We start from the raw sequence: 17,119 nt of genomic DNA on the forward strand, positions 1-17,119 counted from the left end.
TCTAGTTGGACTGTCCAAGAAAAAAAAATCTTGATTCGTAGGGTAGGGGGAATTAGAATTTTTTTTCTATGAGTGCTTCTTTTCCATCCTTATACATTTAAGGTAAGTTATTTTTCAAAGAGCTATCACCATGCGCATACATTTAGTCCTATAGCAAAAACATGAATTCCATCAGACTTTGCCGGTTATCTTGATAGATCTACAGCGAATTACAAAAGACCGGTTGAGTTTTCAATTGCCTGCTGGATTGATCAACAGACTTTACAATTTGGTCAGCAAAGTATCACATTTGGTCTGAATTTAAGTCACAAAGTTACTCAGGTATGACAAAGAATTGACAACTTTTTTTCTCAGTGTGAGTGACAACCCAATAAATAAGATGATTGAACACTTCAGTTTTACTGATTATTTCAGGAAAAAGAATTTCTCTAATTGTATAAGTTAATAATTTCTTTGTTAAAATATCTCTCCATCTTATTTTTTTCATGGTTATAAGCTAAATAGGTGTTGTAAAATTCCCAAAGGTAGATGTGCACTAACCAACCTAAAAACTATAAATAGAATAGAACTCTGAACTTAAATGGTTAGCTATAATAACAAGAATTCTATTGGTCAGAAACAGTAACAATAGAAGAGTTTTCTGGAAGTTTTCTTTGTGATATGAATGGAATGACCTCAAATATAGATTGACAAACAGATGAATGGTACATGTACATGTGGACACTTTGTGAGATGTCTAATGAATTTTTCTAAAAGTGAAATTGATAAAGAGTTTAGTAAAGTTCAATTTAATCAATAAAAAATTGTATTTGAGAGAGAGAGAGAGAGAGAGAGAGAGAGAGAGAGAGAAAGAGAGAGAGAGAGGAGTTAGGAGAGAGATAATGCACCCTTTTCTTTACTTAGAGTAATCAAAAGTATTTTTGAAAGAAAAATATAATCAAATTTGATTTTATTCAAATTTATTGATTAAAAAACACTTGAAATAATGTTTCAAATGAGAGAGAGAGAGAGAGAGAGAGAGAGAGAGAGAGAGAGAGAGAGCACCTTTGATTAAACATGTTAAAGTAATCAAATGAATACCTGAGAGAGAAATATATTCAATTTGATTTAATTGATGTTCACTTTGAAAAAAAAAATCCTAGGGAAATAGCTGCAAAAGACACTGAAATCAACTCAGATTTACCTGTAAAAGCAATTTACACTTGAGTAACTTTGTGACCTAAATTCAGACCAAATGTGATTCTTGGATGACCAAATTGTAAAGTCTATTGATCAATCCAGCAGGCAATTGAAAACTCAACCGGTCTTTTGTAATTCGCTGTAATGTATTATTTTTCACCTGACCAGAGCCTTAGGAACGACAACTCTGGGCAGCGATGTGTATAGTATGAAAACGACCGAGGCATACCGATTGAAACGGAATTAAGAAAAATGGCGGGTGTTAAGAAGAAAACCAACACTAACAGTGCAAGATCTTCACATGGAGCAGATTCAGATTCAGACGAGACTGATGTCTCAGCTTCTGGTGCAGATTTTCTACAGAATCAAAACAAAGAGGAGAGACTTCAAGTCAGACAGGGGTATCGGGAGCTTATGGAAAGGCTCGTCGGTAAACATGTCCATTTTCATTTTATACCTATTAGATTAAACAGGTTGGCAACACATCCCCTATAGCGAGATATTATCGCAAAAACGCGATTATCCCTCTTTAGCGAGAGTAAATATGTCCCGTACAACCGATAATACACGAAGAGATGTACTCTTCGTGTTTCACGTGAAAAGAAGAAAAAGTGCTAAAATGTCTGATACTTCTCAAAACAAAAACACTCATGATGTGCTTTGAATTCAGCAACATTGATATGAAATTTCTTGATTGTATTGTAAATTTTATAGAGACAAATCATATCATGCTGAATGTGTGTCGCACTTATTCAGCATTGCAAAGAATTTGCCATTATTTTCAATCAAAACACCTGCTCTAATATGATAATGTTTACTTTCACGCTAAAGAGGAATAATCATGCTATAGGGGAAGTGTTCCCAACATGTTAAACAGTCTTTAAAATGCATGAGGTGAAGGTCTGTTTTCATTTTAGTCATATGTCTTTATTATGTAAGATTCAGATTGATAAAGCTTATTATAGAACAAAAAAGTTGAAACAAACTCTTATTCTGATAGTATAATACTGCAGGTAAGTATTGATCTAATATTATTTAGTTCTACTCTTGGATATATACACAGCAGTATGGTTACATTTTTATTGTGTTTTGTAGATCAGAAGCAGGACATGATTAACCCAGAGTCCTCAGACTTAACTGAAGCTCTGCAGAAAGCAAATGACCTAAATAAAAATGGTAAGTACTTTATTTCTACTGTAGCGGTCAGCCGGGTTCAATCGCTGGTGGCCCAAATAAGCTCAGTTGGTAGAGCACCTGATTAGAGATTCAGGGGGCCCGGGTTCGGACCGTTGCATTTTCTTCCTTCCTGTTACATTTGGAGTTGTTGACCACCCAGGTGAAAGGGAGAATGTATTGTCCACACACTTCTAATTTAATTAAAAATCCCAGGGTTCTCTTGCCTTCTCTGTAGGACCGCATGACAACAGACCTTACAAACAAAATTTTATTTATTTCAGTACGGATGCCAAGAGAAGGTGCATTAGATTCTGCAGTAATTCTTATGATTTCCAACTGTGGTAGGATGAAAGCTGGCAATTAAAAGACTGATTTCATTAAGTTTGAACCCATTGAATTGCGGAAAAATTGGTAAGTATGAACAATTATTTTAGGTAATAATGTGATGAAATGGAAATTGTTTTAATTTGAAGTATAGAACAATTATTAATTTTAAAGTAATGCTTTTTAGCTCACCTGAGCTGAAAGCTCAAGTGATGTTGAGCTTTTCTGATCGTCTGTTGTCCGTCGTCATTATAACCAAACTGGCCAAAAGCATTCTTGGGGAAAGGCTTTCAAGTTTGTTCAAATGAAGGGCCATACCCCTTTCGAAGTAGAGATAATCACTAAAATGCAAAAATGGGTGGTCATTTACAAATCTTCTCAAGAACGACTAAGGCAGAAAAGCTGAGATTTACATGAGTTTCCTCAGATAGTGAAGATTCAAATTTGTTAAAATCATGGCCCCTGGGGGTAGGATGGGGCCACAATAGGGGATCAAAGTTTTACATTCAAATGTGTAGGGAAAATCTTTTTAAAATCTTCTCAAGAACCACTAAGCCAGAAAAGTTTACATTCACATGAAAGCTTCCTGACATAGTCCAGATTCAATTTTGAAAAACCCATGGCCCCTGGGAGTAGGTTGGGGCACAATAGGGATCAAAGTTTACATGCCAATATATAGGAAAAATCTATAAATATGAACCAAGGTGATTCAGGTGAGCAATGTGGCCCATGGGCCTCTTGTTTTTAATAATTGAATGTCTATGGAATAAACGGTCTTGGGCATAAGTTTTTGTCCTGTTTGATTGTGGCAAAATATTTTAACTTTGTTTCTAACTTTTGAATTATAAATTACTGAAATTCCATGTTTTCAGGATTTTATAGTTGTATCAAGAAGATTATGAACAATTTGGCTACCCTACTTGATTTGTTTTCATTGTTTGGGAATTTCAAAGTAAAAATGGGGGGAAATAGCTGCTTTTTAGCATTAGGAATAAGGCCTTATTTTGCCCCCCCCCCCCCCCCCCCCCCCCCCCCCCCCCCCCCCACATACCCTAAAGAAATCCCTGCAGTCAAAGGAGATAAGGGGTAGAGAAAACCACTTTAAGCAATGGAAGGAGCATTAAAGTTTGTTTAACATTCAAGCATTCTAATGTGATTACATATATATACTGTAAACGAAATCCTCTTTTACGGTGATGTGTCTAATAATATTTTTCCAGCGCGCATGTGTTCCTCCATCACAAATGTCACTCCATTAGAAAATCTCTGTTTTCCCCTTGCATTGATCTGGCCAGTACTCCATTAATACCAATTCATGATTTATCAACATTTCGAATTTTCAGATATTATTTTTCATTTGTCATACTGACAAAATTTGGGTCTGGTTTTCGACATAGAAATAATACTGTTTGATACGGCACTTATAGCTTAACAGAGGATAAATCTTTTGAATGTTTTGATTGTACATGATGAAATTGGATTGGTTGACACAGACAGTACTACCAACGAGAACTCTCATGTTTCACCAACACATTTGATTGCTTTTCAGATATCTTTCATTAGCGAAGAACAACCTCGACAGGCACGGGATGTCGCCATCTCCAGACAGGGTTGGATCAATCTAGGAATGGCTTCACAGAAATTTTTCTTGAAATCTCCAGCTTTTCATTTCATGTAATGACTTATTGGGGTCATCTTCTCCACTTATATAAATCTTTTCAGGTTTTAATGAATTTTTATTACATGCTTGTATTCAGGTGACCTCCACTTATATAATTCTTGTCAGGTTTTAATCAATCTTTATTAAGTGCTTGTATTCAGGTGACCGCCACTTATATAATTCTTGTCAGGTTTTAATCAATCTTTATTAAGTGCTTGTATTGAGGTGACTCTTGATGACATGAACTTCTATCTGTAACTTCCTGGTCCTGAATTTTTCCAAGTATACGAATGAGCAATTTCCTCTCAAACTCCCAATCTTTCGAAATTCGAGATCTGTGGAAGTAAAACAGAAGTGCTGTTTATAATCCTTTTATATTTATTCCTCATGTCAGATTGCTAAATCATGTTTACTAAGGCATACTATTGGCAATGATTCTTTGCCAGGTATCCCTTCCAAGGGAGTTATACATGTAGGTCCGTTAAATGACGGGGTGCAATCATCAACTAACCTAACTAAAGTTTGAATGTTGGACAGTTATCGTGACATGTGACACTAATTTTTAGCTGTACAAATTTATTGCTACAAAATCTTTGGATTCAATGAACCAAAATGAAAATATTTAGTTTTTTGTTTGTATATTTTAGATGAAATAAAGTTTTAAGATTAAGTAGATTACATGGGGTTCGAAATTAACTTTTTCAAGCACTACTCCGTACGGACTAGTCACTATTAATGTTCACTAGTCCGCAAAGCATTTCACTTGTCCATTCAGTATATTATGAAAAATGATCCCATAAATTCATTTTATTCAATTTTATTTAATCAAACCAAACACTTCACAGTTGCAAACAATTCAGTGTCTGACACCTACAATAGAAAAAGACAACCATGCTTTATTTTGTTTTCACGATCTTCATAAGCATACAGTAACGTAGATCCGAGTTACTCATGTAATAACCTCATTTAGAAACGTCCATGTGTTTAGAAGGTCAGCATGTACATCACTGTCACACAAACACTTAACCATGCAGATAATCAACCATAAGTTTAAACATCTATGAGACTGAGACAAATTTGCTAAAATCTTAAACAAATTCAAGATTGATATCCGCATTTTCACTAGTCTGTACGGACTTGTGACATGGAGAGTTTACTAGTCCGACATGATTTTTTGCTTGTCTCAGACATGAGGTAATTTCGAACCCTGTTACATGGGGGGAAAACAAAATTAATGACTTTTCAACCCTTACACAATGTAAAAAGAGGGATAGCCAGTTAATGTTAAGTTGTTAACTTGATCGAAGTTTCCATTTTCAGACTCAAGATCTCTGAAAGTGTTATTAAATGTGTTCTTGTGGAGTTATCAAGAGCCACCTGCAATTTACATATAAATTGACATTTTATGTTTCTGTATGTTGAAAAATCAAAAACCATATTGTAGTTGTTTAAAAGTGTTGATTAATTAGTATCCTGATTTAAATTTTAGGGCTGGATCTTTTGAGAAAGGGGAGCCTGTGAAAAAGAGTAGACGTGCCCCTGATGCCAAGAAAACTGAAAAAGAGGCTCTGAGTGACAAAGCTACAGTTCCTAAACAGGTCAGTAACCGAATCTCAACAGGTCAGTAACCGAATCTCAACAAGTCAGTAACCGAATCTCAACAGGTCAGTAACCAAATGTCAACAGGTCTTTAGCCGAATCTCAACAGATCTGTAACCGAATCTCAACAGGTCAGTAACCGAATCTCAACAGGTCTGTAGCAGAATCTCAACAGGTCAGTAACCGAATCTCAACAGGTCAGTTACCGAATCTCAATAGGTCAGTAACCGAATCTCAACAGGTCAGTAACCGAATCTCAACAGGTCAGTTACCGAATCTCAATAGGTCAGTTACCGAATCTCAACAGGTCTGTAACCGAATCTCAATACGTCAGTAACCGAATCTCAACAGGCCTGTAGCAGAATCTCAACAGGCCAGTCTCTATTTATCCATTATTATGCATGGAAGAATCACAAAGTAATAAATAATTGGCCAAATAGTGCATCAGCCCTGACTGTGCCAAATGTTAAATACGCTAAAATAGTGCATCAGCCCCGACTGTGCCAAATGTTAAATGCGCTAAAATAAGTAACTCCAACTATAGACAGTACGCCCAACCTTGTAGCCTCAAAGTACATGACCGTATATACTCGCCTATAGACAGTACGCCCAACACCACAAAGTACATGTACATTACTGTATATACTCGCCTTTAGGTCCGATTTTTGGGAGTTAAAAATTGTCCAAAACTCTACATCCGACTTTAATATATAAGATTAGCATTTTTCTGGACAGCGTAATGTATAGTATTTTTTAAACGACTTCGTACTCCAACAATTATCATGATTAACGTTGACTGGACATATTATATTATTCATGTTTTCTAGGATTATATTTATAAAGTACAAGTATTTACATATTTTAATGATTATTATTATTATTATCTTAAGTGTATATTATAGAAATTGATTTGTTGAGAAAATGAATAAATATCAGCGCATTTCACAAAATATTATCTGATACAGAGGTGAAAACGTTTGAAATTGTCAACCGGTTCTTGAAAAAAAGTTATACCGACTTATAAGCGGGTCAATGGCAGATTCCTCCAAAACAGCTTACACAATATACAACCCACTAACAGGCAAACCAACCTATAGGCGAGTATATACTGTATGTACTGACAAGTATTTTCAGAATCAATGCACAGTATTGTATTTATTATATTGATGGACATTATCTGTACAGATGAAGTCGTTCGATGACACAGAGAAAAATGAAGCTACGACTGCTGAAGTGGAGAAGTTATTGGATTTACTATGGAAGCTGTACAAGGAGACAGACAGTAAGTGTTGCTTGGGGGGGGGGATTAAATTTACTATGGAAGCTGTACAACGAGACAGACAGTAAGTGTTGCTGGGGGGGGGGGGGGGGATTAAATTTACTATGGAAGCTGTACAACGAGACAGACAGTAAGTGTTGCTGGGGGGGATTAGATTTACTATGGAAGCTGTACTAGACAGACAGTAAGTGTTGCTGGGGGGTTGGGTTAGATTTACTATGGAAGCTGTACAATGAGACAGACAGTAAGTGTTGCTGGGGGGAGGGGGGGGGGGATTAGATGTACTTTAGATTTACTATGGAAGCTGTACAACGAGACAGACAGTAAGTGTTGCTGGGGGGGGGGGGGGGGAGGATTAGATTTACTATGGAAGCTGTACTAGACAGACAGTAAGTGTTGCTGGGGGGGGGGGGGGGGGGGATTAGATTTACTACAGAAGCTGTACAACGAGACAGACAGTAAGTGTTGCTGGGGGGATTAGATTTACTATGGAAGCTGTACTAGACAGACAGTAAGTGTTGCTAGGGGGGTTGGGGGGGGGTTAGATTTACTATGGAAGCTGTACAACGAGACAGACAGTAAGTGTTGCTGGGGGAGGGGGGGATTAGATTTACTTTAGATTTACTATGGAAGCTTGTTCACATAGACTTTTATAGCACTCTCAGCAGCTTGTGGAATATGCTTTGACCCTGTTTTCTGTATGTATGTATTTTATATTACAGGTAACCCTGTTTTCTGTGTATATGTATTTTACATTACAGGTAACTCTGTTTTCTGTGTATAAGTATTTTACATTACAGGTAATTCTATTTTCTGTGTATAAGTATTTTACATTACAGGTAACCCTGTTTTCTGTGTATATGTATTTATATTACAGGTAATCCTGTTTTCTGTGTGTATGTATTGTATTTTACAGGTAACCCTGTTTTCTTTATGTATGTATTGTATATTACAGGAAACCCTATTGCTACTTTGAGTTTGTCCTGCACCTGAGTCTTTCAGTCAAACTGTGGAGAACATTTTCTACACGTCCTTTCTTATTAGGGTTAGTGTCGTAGTGATCAATTTCCTGTCAGTTCTGTAAAATCTTCTTCAGCATCACTGTGTGTGAGCCACCGTGTGTGTGTCACTGTGTGTGAGCCACCGTGTGTGTGTCACTGTGTGTGAGCCACCGTGTGTGTGTCACTGTGTGTGAGCCACCATGTGTGTGTCACTGTGTGTGAGCCACCATGTGTGTGTCACTGTGTGTGTGTGTCACTGTGTGTGTGTGTCACCGTGTGTGTGTATCACTGTGTGTGAGCCACAGTGTGTGAGCCACCGTGTGTGTGTATCACTGTGTGTGTGTCACCGTGTGTGTGTCACTGTGTGTGTCATTGTGCGTGTCACAGTGTGTGTGTCACTGTGTGTGTGCCACCGTGTGTGTGTCACTGTGTGTGTGTCACTGTGCGTGTCACAGTGTGTGTGTCACTGTGTGTGTGTGTCACTGTGCGTGTTACCGTGTGTGAGCCACCGTGTGTGTGTCATTGTGTGTGTCACCGTGTGTGTGTCACTGTGTATGTGTCACCATGTGTGTGTCACCATGTGTGCCTCCGTGTGTGTGTCACTGTGTGTGAGCCACTATGTGGTGTGTGAGTCACTGTGTGTGTGTCACCGTGTGTGAGCCACTATATGGTGTGTGAGTGAGTGCATACATGTATGTCAGTGGGCGTGTACATCACAACTTTGGAACTGAAAGTCACGTACATTTTATCTTTGATGCATAGTTTAATTATACAACGTTTAACACATGCTATGTAATTGCTACGTAATGATTTATCATAGATATAAAATCCATGGACATATGGAGTTACTGTAAAAGTTGTGACAGTAGATTGCCGTAGAAGTATGGAATATTGTGATTTTATGTTAAATGTAGTCACAAATTATGATGAATATCAGAAGAAAAAACACAACTTATTATTTCAAGACTGTACACTTGTTTAGTAAAAAAGGAGACCTCTTAACATCTATCCTTGAATATAAAACACTGTTGGATATCTCAATATTCATTTTCAGGATGGACTTGCACAGATCTTGTTGGATGATGAAAAATTACCATTAATTGGTATGAGTATTACATTTCTCAGCTTTGTGTATTGATGTTAAACATTGTATAGAAACAGGCAGTATATCAACATTTCAAGAAGTAGATATGAAGTGTGAAATTACAATGTCAATATTTCAAGAAGTAGATATTGTGTAATGGATTTGAGTTGTGATTTTACAATGTCCACTTTTCATACTTGCAGAGCCCATAAAAAATCCTGAACAAGAGAAAGTTAGAAAGAATAAGCCACACAAACAGGCTGTGGTCAGCATTTCTCCTATGGAGTGGAAGGTAAGATTGGGTCTCGGTTGTGGTCAGCATTTCTCCTATGGAGTGGAAGGTAAGATTGGGTCTCGGTTGTGGTCAGCATTTCTCTTTGGGAGTGGACAGTATGGGGTTTGGGCTGTGGTCAGCATTTCTCCTATGGAGTGGAAGGTAAGATTGGGTCTCGGTTGTGGTCAGCATTTCTCTTTGGGAGTGGACAGTATGGGGTTTGGGCTGTGGTCAGCATTTCTCCTATGGAGTGGAAGGTAAGATTGGGTCTCGGTTGTGGTCAGCATTTCTCCTATGGAGTGGAAGGTAAGATTGGGTCTCGGTTGTGGTCAGCATTTCTCTTTGGGAGTGGACAGTTTGGGGTTTGGGCTGTGGTCAGCATTTCTGTCTGGGAGTGGACAGTATGGGGTTTGGGCTGTGGTCAGCTTTTCTGTCTGGGAGTGGACAGTATGGGGTTTGGGCTGTGGTCAGCATTTTTCTTTGGGAGTGGACAGTATGGGGTTTGGGCTGTGGTCAGCATTTCTGTCTGGGAGTGGACAGTATGGGGTTTGGGCTGTGGTCAGCATTTCTCTTTGGGAGTGGACAGTATGGGGTTTGGGCTGTGGTCAGCATTTCTCTTTGGGAGTGGACAGTATGGGGTTTGGGCTGTGGTCAGCTTTTCTCTTTGGGAGTGGACAGTATGGGGTTTGGGCTGTGGTCAGCATTTCTCTTTGGGAGTGGACAGTATGGGGTTTGGGCTGTGGTCAGCATTTCTCCTTGGGAGTGGACAGTATGGGGTTTGGGCTGTGGTCAGCATTTATTTTATATCTGAAGAAATCTCTCATATCCTAATTCATAGTATTTTAACATTTTCCTTAATTTATTGAAATATGCATTAACAAAGTCATCCAAAGCTCCTCTGTTATTTCATGCCACTAAGTGGTATTGTGACCTTGATCTTTGACCTCGAACATTTTAAGGTGCCTTACTGTCTTCTTCGTCTACGTTTGTACCAGACATGGAGTTTGGAAGATGAATCTCTGGAATGATACTTAAGCTATTGTGTCATATACAATCCCGGTTATTTTCTGTCTGCCATTGTTGATTTTTTCTAGTGATATTCTATAGGTGTATTCCTGTAACCATTGGCCACAAAAGTACTTCCTCTAAAGATAAGTACAGGCTCCGGGGCCATAAAACTTAGCTAGCTCACTTTTGAGATTATAAAAAAAATCTCACTTTCTAAACTCAACTTAGACCGTCTCACTTTTGGTGTGCCATAAAGCTAGTTTTAGCTCATTTAGCATTTTCTAACTTGAGACAGATACTGAGACCAAAACCATGGAAACTGAGCAGGAAATGAGTTGAATTATGGGATGTTTTGTTTACATTTTATTTTTTGCAATGCCAAGCCCACTAAATATTGCATAATGCATGGAATATTAAAAAAATCCAGTAGGCCTACAAACAAACTACTTTGTTGTTTTTTCTTTTTTAACTTTTTTATTGTTACGTCAGATTTTACGTTTTTTACCTAATTACGTGGTTTCATCTTTAATCTGTTTTAAACGCTATGGCTGAAAACGATATCATCTATCGTCGTAAACGCAACAAAAGTTACACATTACTTTGTTTGTCATAAAATTGATGACATAATATTGTTTTATCTTCAAAGTTTTCCAAAACAGGAAAACAATCAATTCATGAAAAGAAATATTGTAAGGAAATAAATACCACAATAAGAAATTATTTTATAGAAAATATATGTCCCAAAACCAAAGTCAGATTGATATTATTGATTTTCATATGTGTTATGATACGATTATCCCCCCCCCCCCCCCCCCCCCCCCCTCATATCGCGCTGTGTTCTAATGGGGAAAAAATATAGCGATATTGAACTTCAAGATACATTGTAGAAATTCAAGAGTTAATAAGATTGGATGCATTGATTTCATAGAACACTTGTTTCTCGTTGAAAAACACAAAGATCCGCCTATAAACATAAAATATCGGAATTATTATCTACAGTAATGCTGACGTCATACTAACCTTGTAGTGCGTCATGTTCATTGTGACGCACTTAAGCACCTCATTCTCACTGTTTATTTATTTATTTCTATCAGATGATCAAGCTATCAATGTAATTTATATTATAATGCAATCATATTTCGAAATACTGTGCACTGTACATACTTTACGATGTGGATTATTCTGACGCGAAAAAATATACTGGGGTGTGGGGTGGGGGTGGGGGTGGGGGGTGGGGGTGGGGGGTGGGGGTGTTGTGTTAAGAGTTTTAATGTGCATTGTTTATTTCATTGGTAACAAGATACTAATTTTTCCGTCGTGACAAGCCCTTGCATTGGGTCATTTCAAGAAATACTTTTGGGAGGAGGGAACAATTCTGCTCCTTCTGTCTCTGCCTCATTGGACACCAAGTCAACAATTCATAAAATAAAACGTTGTCCTCTTCCTAGTCATCTAGAGGATTGCACTTGTCCTGAAATATCTGGAACCGAGTGCGTTCCTTTTGCTATGGATGGTGTTGTACCAATTCAATTGGAGAATTGCGGAAGTCATATTGGAATTGAGAAAAAAATTACGGAGTTAGACACCTTTCTAGCGATCTAACTTTCTGAGCTCAAAAGTGAGACTAAACTAGAAATCAGAGACTGAGACTGAGATGAGAAATTGTTATGACACACCAAATATGAGGCTGAGACCGAAATCTGAGACGATCTCAGATTTTGGTCTCAAAAGTGAGCTAGCTAAGTTTTATGGCCCCGGAGCCTGAACGTTGTAGTACCCTCTTTGAAGCTAGTACTTAATTTCACCACATTATCATTCTATGCGATTTCATGAAAACATGAAATTGTGATTGCTACATTCTGAATACTGTAGGTTCCTTATTTTACGCGAATACTTATTATCGCGAAATTTCTCATGGATGTCAAATCGCGAGTAAATAAATTTGTGAGTGCTCTGTTGATCAAAATGTGATGTTTCTTGCAAAATTACGCAATAATAAATTCCTCGCGTATCTTTAGGAATTTACAGTACTTAATCTATGTAATTTATAAGAATAAATAAAAGAAGAAAAAAAATTAATTTTGTTAAGAATCTGAAAATGTTCATTTGAGTTCCGTGCCTAGAGTCTGAGAGAGGGTTCCTGTAGTGCCACAGATAGAGTCAGAGAGAGGGTTCTTTAAAAGAGTCCGAGAGAGGAGTAAAGGAGAGGGTTAGAGATACAGAAGACTAACGGTGGCTGTGTCAATGTGTGAAGTTAATTGGCTTTCTGTATTTGACAGGAATTGGTACAGGTGTACAACATCAATGATCCATTAATTCCCACACGAGAGTCATTGAATTCAGGCATCAGTGGCAAGAAGAAGAAGATGAAATAGTGTCCAAAGTCTGATTACAAAGGTTAGTCCTACTGTACAAAAGTAAAGTACACGTAAGCACATTTTTAGCTCTTCTGAGCCGAAGGCTCAAAGAGCTAATGCTATGGCCATTTGTGCGGTGTGCGTAAACTTTTTAGAAAAAGGGCTATAACTCAAGAACCCCTTGGCCAATTTTTTTCAAATTTGTTACAGGGTATCATTGGCCCAAGGGCTTTCATACATACTAAATAGAGGGATGTGACCCTTTAACAAGGGGAGATAATCAGGAAAATACAAACAAAAGTAGTGGTTGCTAAAAAATCTTCTTCTCAAAAAGCACTGGGCAGATTATCACCAAACTTACACATAAGGATGAGGATATGTTGTAGATTAAAAATTGTTCAAGGCATTACCCTGGCGCAAAGGGCGTGGTCTCAAGGTCACTTCAAAGTTGACCTAAATTTATATTTCCTTAAATCTTTGATATTTTAGTCATTATAAGGACTAGGATCATCAAATTTTGACAGTTGATGCATCTTAGGACCTTGTGTCAAGATGTCTCAAAAGTAGGTCATGGTGACCTACTTTTTGAATTTTGCAGGTATTTATTTTAAAATTAATTTTGATGCATATCTTGGACACTTTGAAGCCTATGATCATCAAAACTTGTCAGTTGGTGGATCATGGGACCTTGAAATGCGTCAACTGAAAAATAGGTCACCGTGACCTACTTTCTGAATTTTATGGCTTATCATTTATAGATATATTTTAAGTTGTTATTTCAAATACCGAGAGGTTTAGAATCATCAAATCTTGTAAGTTGATGCATCTTGAGACCTTGAAACATATTTATAAAAAAGTAGGTCACAGTGACCTACTTTTTGAATTTTGCAGATATTCAAATTTCACATTTTCAATTTTAGATGCATATTTTGGGCACTGTAAAACCTAGGATCATCAAACTTTGTCAGTTGATGCGTCTTCAGTCTTCGGTTTGTGTCGATTAAAAAGTAGGTCACCGTGACCTACTTTTGGTATTTGACAGCTAAATTACTATATTTCAGACACTATTTGACCTACAATCATCAAACTTTGTCAGTTGATGCATCTTGAGTCTTCGGGGTGTATCGACCAAAAAGTAGGTCACTGTGACCTACTTTTGGCATTTGACAGTTATATTTATATATTTCAGTCACTAATTGACCTACAATCATCAAACTTTGACAGTTGATGCATCTTGAGTCTACGGAGTGTGTCGACCAAAAAGTAGGTCACCTTGACCTACTTTTGGAAATTGACGGCTATATTTATATATTTCAGATACTATTTGACCTACAGTCATCAAACTTTGTCAGTTGTTGGGTCTTGCATGTTCGAAGGGTTTCGACCAAAAAGTAGGTCAACTTGACCTACTTTTGGAATTGGACGGCTATATTTATATATTTCAGATACTATTTGACCTACAGTCATCAAACTTTGTCAGTTGATGCGTCTTGCATGTTCAAAGGGTGTCGACTTAAAAGTAGGTCACCTTGACCTACTTTTGGAATTGGACGGCTATGTTTATATAATTCAGATACTATTTGACCTACAGTCATCAAACTTTGTCAGTTGTTGGGTCTTGCATGTTTGAAGGGTGTTGACGAAAATGTAGGTCACCTTGACCTACTTTTGGAATTTGACGGCTATATTTATATATTTCAGATACTTTTTGACCTACAGTCATCAAACTTTGTCAGTTGATGGGTCTTGAATGTTCGGAGTTCGCTGACCAAAAAGTAGGTCACCATGACCTACGATTGGAATTTGACAGCTATATTTCAATATTCAGATACTAATTGGCTTAAAATCATCAAACTTTGTCAGTTGATATTTCTTGGGTTCTCAAAATGTGTAAACCAAAATCCAAAAAGTAGGTCACATTGACCTACTTTTTTTGAATTCTTAGGATTTAACTAAAGATTTAGAATACTAAGAGGCTAAGAATAGAAATGGTGGGGTTGTACAATTTATCAGAAGAGCGATTCTAGGCCCTTGGGCCTCTTGTTAAATGTGTACATTCAACATTTGGAGGTAAATGATTACTGTATATACTCGCATATATAAGTTTTTTATGGAGAAGAAGTTTGACTCCAAAGTCTATATACAGGTTCTGAAAAAAGGTCACAAATGACAGGTGATCTAATACAGGTTGCTGATTTTCCCAGGAGAAGGCATTTAGCAGATAATATACAGAAATAGTTTGTACAATGAAGAAAATAACTGTACATGTATTTGGAATTCATTAAGAATATCAAGTATAGTTTTAAAGGGACATGGACACGATTTGAGCTGAAAATTTTATTTTTTGATTTTTAATGTTTAGAATGCTTAACTAAGGTATTACTAATGATCAGCAAAAATTTGAATGTCAGTAGTCAAGGTACATGGGAGAATTACAGAGCTCACAAGTCATTATTATGTAAACAAGGCTCCTGTCATGTTTTTGTTTACATGTTAAATAACCTAGTAAAAGTTTTGTTTAAAGCTAATTTTTTCGATTTATAAGTGAATTTCTGAACACAATTAAATATTTTCTAGTGTTTTGCACATCTCATTTTTTTTTAAACACGCTATTTTGTAGTAAACAGTCTGATGTAAACAAAAACATGGCAGAGCCTTGTTTACATAACAAAGAATTGTGAGTGCAGTATCTCACTTATAACTCAACAACTGATATTCAAATTTTGGTTAACCATTAGAAATACTTGAGTTAAGCATTGTAAACAATAAAAATGGAAAAATAAAATTTGAAAATTTTCAGCTCAAATTTTGTTCATGCCCCTTTAATAGTTGTAAAATAAAATTAATAATAGTTTAAAATCTTATACAATTTGTTGTCTTATAATTTATTATTCATCAAAAATTATATTTAATCTATTTAAATGATAAAATTTGCATGCATATCATAACAGATTGAATCTCTTTGAATCTTATTTCTGAAATGCATGCAAGTTTCCTAAACTTGAAAAATGATTTGTTGTAAAGAGCATTATGTATACTTGTATTAAACTTTCGGGGGGAAAAAAGAAAGGAAAAACTATAAAGTAGTAAAGTGATGCTTCTTATTTTATACAATAATGCTGGAAATGTGTTTAATATTCAATTTGAAAAAAAACAACATTAAATGACTCACAATATCCATTGTGTACAGCAAATCTTAAGTTTTGAACTAATGCAGACAACTTTCTTAAACCTGGATGTGTTAAATACTTGGGATATGTCAAAGTGAGCCTTTAGTCCCAGTCATGTCTACACTTAAATGTCTCTAGAAACCTTGGATATAGTGTACTGGAAAATCCCGAATACTCCAATCTGATTTTTAAAAATTCAATCCAATTCATAAGAGGGTCACTGTCAAGTTCCTCTAAAAATTCTGAGAAAAAAGGTCCCCGACCTACACGCAGGTCAACTTTTATGCGAGTGTATGTGATAAAAAAGCTTTTATTCTGGTTTTGTTTTGCTTTAGACTACAGAACACAAGCATCAATATTGAGGAAGGCACACTGGCCAGGGACCTCGAGTGTGAGGTCGATGATAGTGTTCAGTCTGTCCAGTGGTGTTCACAACCTAGAACACTCAACCAACGCTTCTGTTCGTGCATCTGACAGTTTTTCAACCTGAACACATCCACACCACATCATGTGACTATTTTTGAAGACAATATGATGTCTGTATATACATGTACATAGTTGAAACATACTGTATCTGAACTTGATACAGGTAAATAAAGTTACTTTGAAGTTTTGGAGACGGTATTCTTTATCTGTTCTTTAAACGTTTTGGTCACATGAATTACCATGGTGATTTGAATGAGCCTATAGTGTTTACAAGCTCAGTGTTTTATATATATATATATATGTGTGTGTGTGTATATATATATATATATATATATATATATAATACAAATAGAAAGAGTTGATATCACACAGTCAAAATAATTCAATAAAAAAAGCAGGAAAATATACAGTTCCAAAATATATTTTGGAACTGTATATTTTCCTGCTTTTTTTTATTGAATTATATATATATATATATAAAACACTGAGCTTGTAAACACTATAGGCTCATTCTTTGTTCGACTGATTTGATACTTTACATATAGCTTTGTAATCAAGAAACGAAGAACCCATTGATTTTTG

General features: G+C 36.5%; 1 protein-coding gene across 1 annotated transcript; it reads left to right on the forward strand.

The window, feature by feature from the left end:
• Nucleotides 1-1,387: 1,387 nt before the first annotated feature.
• Nucleotides 1,388-16,725, forward strand: LOC125660379 (EP300-interacting inhibitor of differentiation 3-like). The gene is given in 13 exon segments (XM_056150446.1): nucleotides 1,388-1,609; nucleotides 2,275-2,355; nucleotides 2,637-2,750; nucleotides 2,753-2,766; nucleotides 4,229-4,353; nucleotides 5,829-5,937; nucleotides 7,124-7,224; nucleotides 8,173-8,204; nucleotides 8,207-8,262; nucleotides 9,273-9,321; nucleotides 9,506-9,594; nucleotides 12,864-12,981; nucleotides 16,447-16,725. Coding segments are annotated over 12 exon segments (1,044 nt in total). The 5' UTR covers nucleotides 1,388-1,431; the 3' UTR covers nucleotides 12,960-12,981; nucleotides 16,447-16,725.
• Nucleotides 16,726-17,119: the final 394 nt, after the last annotated feature.

Source organism: Ostrea edulis, chromosome 9 (assembly GCF_947568905.1).
Source record: "Ostrea edulis chromosome 9, xbOstEdul1.1, whole genome shotgun sequence".
Classification (NCBI taxonomy): Eukaryota; Metazoa; Mollusca; class Bivalvia; order Ostreida; family Ostreidae; genus Ostrea; species Ostrea edulis.